Raw genomic sequence first — 6089 nt, 5'->3', positions numbered from 1 at the left:
TGTCTCTTCTGAAGAAGCTAAAGGGAGCTTATAAATGGGCGTCAGACATAGCAGATAGCAGAGATCAATCTTCTAACATGGAATTACTTACCCAAAACAAGGTGACCTCAAAGACAAGTTACAGAATGCCACTTATTTACAGATGATTTCACCCATCTTAACTTTTTTCCATAAAGTTTTTGTAACTTTTTCAAAAACTTTCACCATGACCAGTAAGCCGGGATTCATTGGTTAATGCAATAACTTCCCAATACTTCTATTATTCTCCTACAAACTATGGAGTTCTACTGGATTTGGAGATCCTATTTTCTCTCTTTTCTTTTCAAAACAAATCCATTAAACCAACATTTGTGCCAACATGGTCTGTAGGGCTGTACTTGCTCAAGTTGTTCCTTATGGGCTCATAAAAACAGTAATCTACCATTTGTGATACCACAAGTCTCAACAAGACTTTACTTTCAAAACTGTCAGAGTAGACTAGGCGTTTTAGTTGCACCATATCTATGGGATCAATGCTATGTACTAACTTTTATCAAACAAATTACAGGCCACCTTAAAATTTCAGAAGAATGTAGAATTGGAAGTGATATTAGTAGATGATAGGTGGACCTGGGTTCCATAGCTGAAGGATATTAGAGCACGTTGTTGTTGTTGTTTGACCATAGGTGAAGAACCATTGTTACTAAAGTCATAAGAATATAGGAGGAAACCCAAATAATCATCTAGAGAACATATAAACTCTATGCTAAAGTCATGCGAATCCTGGAGGAAACCCAGACAATCATGTAGAGAACATGAAAGTCATAAGAGAATCCTGGAGGAAACCTAGACAATCATGTAAAAAACAATGAAAATCATAAGAATCCAGGAGGAAACCCAGACAACCATGTAGATAATATGCAAACACCATACTAAAGTCATAAGAATCTAGGAGGAAACCCAGAATCATGTAGGGAACAGGCAAACTCCTAAGTAAAGTCATAAGAATCCAAGTGGAAACCCAGACAATTATGAATAGAACATAAAAGTCATAAGAATCCAGGAGGAAACCCATACAATCATGTAGAGAACATGAAGGTCATAAGAATCCTGGAGGAAAACCCAGACAATCATGTAGGGAACATTCAAACTCCATACTAAAGTCATAAGAATCCTGGTGGAAACCCATACAATCATGTAGAGAACATAAAAGTCATAAGAATCCTTGGGGAAACCCAGACAATCATGTAGAGAACATGAAAGTCATAGGAATCCAGAAGGAAAACCCAGACAATCATGTAGTGAACATGGAAACTCCATACTATATTTAGAAGAATCCATGAGAAAACTGAGACAATCATGTAGACAACATGCAAACTTCATACTAAAGTCAAAAGAATCCTGGAGGAATCCCATACAATCATGTAGAGAACATGAAAGTCATAAGAATCCTTGGGGAAACCCAGACAATCATGTAGAGAACATGAAAGTCATAAGACTCCTTGGGGAAACCCAGACAATCATGTAGAGAACCTAAAAGTCATAGGAATCCATAAGGAAAACCCAAACAATCATGTAGTGAACATGCAAACTCCATACTATAGTTAGAAGAATCCAGGAGGAAACCGAGACAATCATGTAGACAACATGAAAGTCATAAGACTCCTTGGGGAAACCTGGACAATCATGTAGAGAACATGAAAGTCATAAGAATCCTGGGGGAAACCCAGCTAATCATGTACAGAACATGCAAACTCCATACTAAAGTCATAAGAATCCAGGAGGAAACCCAGAATTATGTAGAAAACATGAAAGTCATAACAATCCTGGAGGAAACCGAGACAATCATGTAGACAACATGCAAACTTTATACTAAAGTCATAAGAATCCTGGAGAAAACCCAGATAAACACGTAGTGAACATGCAAACTCCATACTATAGTCATAAGAATCCAGCAGGAAACTAAGACAATCATGTAGACAACATACAAACTTCATCTAAAATCAAAAGAATCCTTGAGGAAACCCAGACAATCATGTAGAGAACATGAAAGTCATAAGAATCCAGGAGGAAACCCATACAATCATGTAGAGAACATGCAAACTCCATACTAAAGTCATAAGAATCCTGGTGGAAACATAGACAATCAGGTAGAGAACATGAAAGTCATAAGAATCCTGGAGGAAAACCCAGAAAATCATGTAGAGAACGTGCAAACTCCATACTAAAGTCATAAGAATCCTGGAGGAATCCCAGACAATCATGTAGACAACATGCAAACTCCATACTAAAGTCATAAAAATCCTGGAGGAAACCCAGACAATCATGTAAAGAACATAAAAGTCATAGGAATCCTTGAGGAAACCCAGATAATCACATAGTGAACATGCAAACTCCATACTAAAGTCATACGAATCTAGGAGGAAACTAAGACAATCATGTAGACAACATGCAAACTTCATCTAAAGTCAAAAGAATCCTTGGTGAAACCCAGACAATCATGTAGAGAACATGAAAGTCATAAGAATCCTGGGAGAAACCCAGACAATCATGAAGAGAACATGAAAGTCATAAGAATCCTTGGGGAAACCCAGACAATCATGTAGAGAACCTAAAAGTTATAGGAATCCAGAAGGAAAACCCAGACAATCATGTAGTGAACAAGCAAACTCCATACTATAGTTAGAAGAATCCAGGAGGAAGCTAAGACAATCATGTAGACAACATGCAAACTTCATACTAAAGTCAAAAAAATTCTGGAGGAAACCCAGACAATCATGTAGAGAACATGAAAGTCATAAGAATCCTTGGGGAAACCTGGACAATCATTAGAGAACATGAAAGTCATAAGAATCCTTGGGGAAACCCAGACAATCATGTAGAGAACATGAAAGTCATAATAATCCTTGGGGAAACCCAGATAATCATGTACAGAACATGCAAACTCCATACTAAAGTCATAAGAATCCTAGAGGAAAATCAGACAATCATGTAGAGAACATGCAAACTCCATGCTAAAGTCACCTGTGGTCAGATAGGACTCATTACCTGCAGCAGTTAGAGCATGCTGGGGGTTGTGGTGGAAAGATACTGCTATAGAGCCAAAGGTGTCTAATAAAATATTAGTGTGGTCTTGGAATTAGAAGTTTATCCTAATTACTCTTCATTGATGAGTTCCTGACCCCAATGCCATTAATTGATGGGAGCATTTCTAGAATTAGGCCAGTACTTAGGAATAAAAGGACTTTGTGGACAATGTTTCATTAAATAACAGCAAGTTATATAAAGGCCCATGAAAAAGATGATATAACCTGATAATTAGGGTTATTATATAAAGCTCATTATGGCAAGTGAACATGGATCAATCCCTCTAAGCCCCTGTTATGTCACAGGCTGGACACCTATCTCCAATGGATCCACTAGATAATACAATAGAAACAGATACAGCAGAGCTGACTGTCACTTAACCCTTTTCATGCCCAATGATAACTGCTGCAACACATCGTGATATCACCTAGGCTTCCCAACCTGGAGGTGCTAATCTGCTAAATGGGTGATTTCAGCTGCTGCAGGTCCTGCTTGAGTTTCTTCTAATTTTTTGGAGGTTTCTTTATATATTTGCAACTGATTCCTGTAATAGCTCCTAAATCTACAAACTAAAGACTGGAATTAAAGAAGATTCTGCTCAGATATTTCTTTAGTCTCTTGTATTTATTGAAAGGTAATTTTACAAACATTTCACCTGTTTCCTGAAATTCCTCCTAAGTTTACAAATGACAGATTTTAATTGATGGAGCAGATTTTGCTGCAGGTATTGTCTCCATTTGTGCTAGTTTTTATCAGGTTGCATTACATACATATAACCTGTTTCCTGCACTTACAACTAAAACTGATTTTAATTGTCGGATAATATTTTACATTTGCCCATAGGCTACAATGGAAGTGTTAAACGTTGTTTGTAAACACGATCCAGATCTAATGATTCTTTCTAGGTCAGGTTCTTCTGGAAGAGACTGTAAGGAATAACCTGTACTCCTCCTGACCCATCATCAATCAGAATTAAGGACTAAAGAAGTAGCAGTGACTGAGCCAATTAATCTCAATTGGGTTAGTAGTAGAAGTCACACCATAGACTGGAGTAGAGGTCTCCAATTCTTGGTTTTCTACAACTACAGCAGCCTCTAGATGGAAGAACATGCTGAGAGTTGTAGTTTTGCAACAGGTAGGAGACCACCGTATGACTATAGTGTAACTTGAGATCAGAAATGGACCACCTAAAATATCAAATGTATGAGTGAACCTGAGACTCCATAATTGGTAGCTGAAGAGGTCTTCAGGAGTAACTCAATGTCTATATGCAACTGTGGTTTACCCCTCAGTTCTTTAGAAATAGCTAAATCCCACCCAAAAGGTTCTCCTTGCTCACCTGGTTGTTCTTGCAGAGATCTGCCCACATGCTGGTGCCATCTCCACCCCTCATCAGGACATGGTAGGTGAAGAAATAAATGCCAGGGATGGAGCAGGTGAATTTGCCGGTTGTGGGGTCGTAATGGTTGCCCAAGTTGGTGACCACATCGTCAAACTTGAGCAGCTCATATCCCTCATGCTGCCTCTTGAGCCCAGCATAGAAAGCGATCTTAGGTACTGTAGTGTAGGTCGCTGCGCTAATAGCACCTGCAGCATTTAGCCCTGGAGCCCCTGGAGGACCTGGAAGACCAGGTCTCCCCGGCTCCCCTCTCTCTCCAGGAGGTCCCATCGGTCCAGGAGGTCCTGGTTCTCCCGGAGGTCCTCTAGGACCAGCTTTTCCTGGTCGCCCAGGTTCCCCTTTGGGTCCTTGGATGAAGGTGGGTAAGGACTGAAGAAGGCTATGTTCCCGCACCGTCTCTGCAGTAGCAGTGCTGGGGGGCTTGGTGCCATAGGGGTCGCAGACCATGCGGCAGGTGCCCAGCATCTCGTAGTGGGCTGATGTGCCAGCTGAGTTCACAAGAACCGGGATGAGGATGACCAGCAGCAGCACCATGACCACCCCCAGGGCTCCTGCGGCCACCAGCCGCTTCCTGGCCACCAGCCGGCTCAGAGCTGGCCGTTCCTCCTGCCTGCTTTTCGACGAAATCTTGAAGCCTTTCTGGGCACCAACAATAAGTAAAAAAATAAGATGGACCAAACGAAGTGACCGAGGACGTCAAGTGAGGACCAGCCTGTGCCTATGACGGTCCTGAACCTAGGAGCTCTCCAAGGTGCTGAACCTGCTCTGCCTCCAGGCACTGGACCTCCTCAGCTCTGGCACTGGCCACCAGGACTCCACTTCTCTTCTTCAACTTTGTCGTCTCTCCTCTGTGTAGTCTCAAGGGGCTTCCAACAAGGGCAGTCTCTTCTCTTCTGGTCTCCCTCCTCCCTTGGTGGTCTAAATCCTAATTAGAGTTAATGCACTCTGTTCAGCAATGTCTCATCCCTCGCAGAAGAGTGGGGAAAGAAGCTGATGCAAGCATCAAAGGCACTGGTGAGACTTCTCCCACCTCCAAGAACCAGGAGCCCACGTGTAGCCTTCACAGATCTGCACCTCCCAGCTTCTTCACATCCCTAATTGTCATTGACTTTCCCCTTTTTTGCAAACTCTGCCAGTTGTCAGGAACTTTCCTGCTGCTCCTTGTGCTAGTTCTCTGGTGTGGAGGTGACCGCAGCTGCTCTGAGCTGGAGGGGGATCTCCTGCAGACTGATGGGGAGGGTGGTCCCTGGGCTGATCGCCCACTCCAGCATGGAGCAGATCCCTGCCCCCCAGCCCCGCACAACCACACTCAGCTCAGAGGAGCAGCCGGCGATGTCAAGATCCAACACCTGTAGATCAAAAGCCCGGCAGCCCCTGTGCCCGACCCCGGGGAGATCGGCTGCCATCATATATGCTCCGTGGAGATCGGCTGCCTTCATATCTGCTCCGTGGAGATCGGCTGCCCTCATATCTGCTCCGGGGAGATCGGCTGCCCTCATATCTGCTCCGGGGAGATCGGCTGCCCTCATATCTGCTCCGTGGAGATCGGCTGCCCTCATATCTGCTCCGTGGAGATCGGCTGCCTTCATATCTGCTCCGTGGAGATCGGCTGCCCTCATATCTG

At 43.1% G+C, this 6089-nt stretch overlaps 1 protein-coding gene across 1 annotated transcript in view; it reads right to left on the bottom strand.

Moving 5' to 3' along the window:
* The window catches only part of C1QL3 (complement C1q like 3), a 54493-nt gene extending 48806 nt beyond the window's left edge, over positions 1 to 5687 (bottom strand). The window contains exon 1 of the mRNA XM_075316821.1: positions 4406 to 5687. Coding sequence (XP_075172936.1) covers positions 4406 to 4999 — 594 coding nt within the window. The 5' untranslated portion in view covers positions 5000 to 5687. The remainder of the gene's footprint in view (positions 1 to 4405) is intronic.
* Positions 5688 to 6089: the final 402 nt, after the last annotated feature.

This window comes from Anomaloglossus baeobatrachus, chromosome 6 (assembly GCF_048569485.1).
Source record: "Anomaloglossus baeobatrachus isolate aAnoBae1 chromosome 6, aAnoBae1.hap1, whole genome shotgun sequence".
Lineage (NCBI taxonomy): Eukaryota > Metazoa > Chordata > Amphibia > Anura > Aromobatidae > Anomaloglossus > Anomaloglossus baeobatrachus.
The sequence above is the reverse complement of the archived record's forward strand: the minus strand, read 5'-3'. Positions and strand labels throughout refer to the sequence as shown.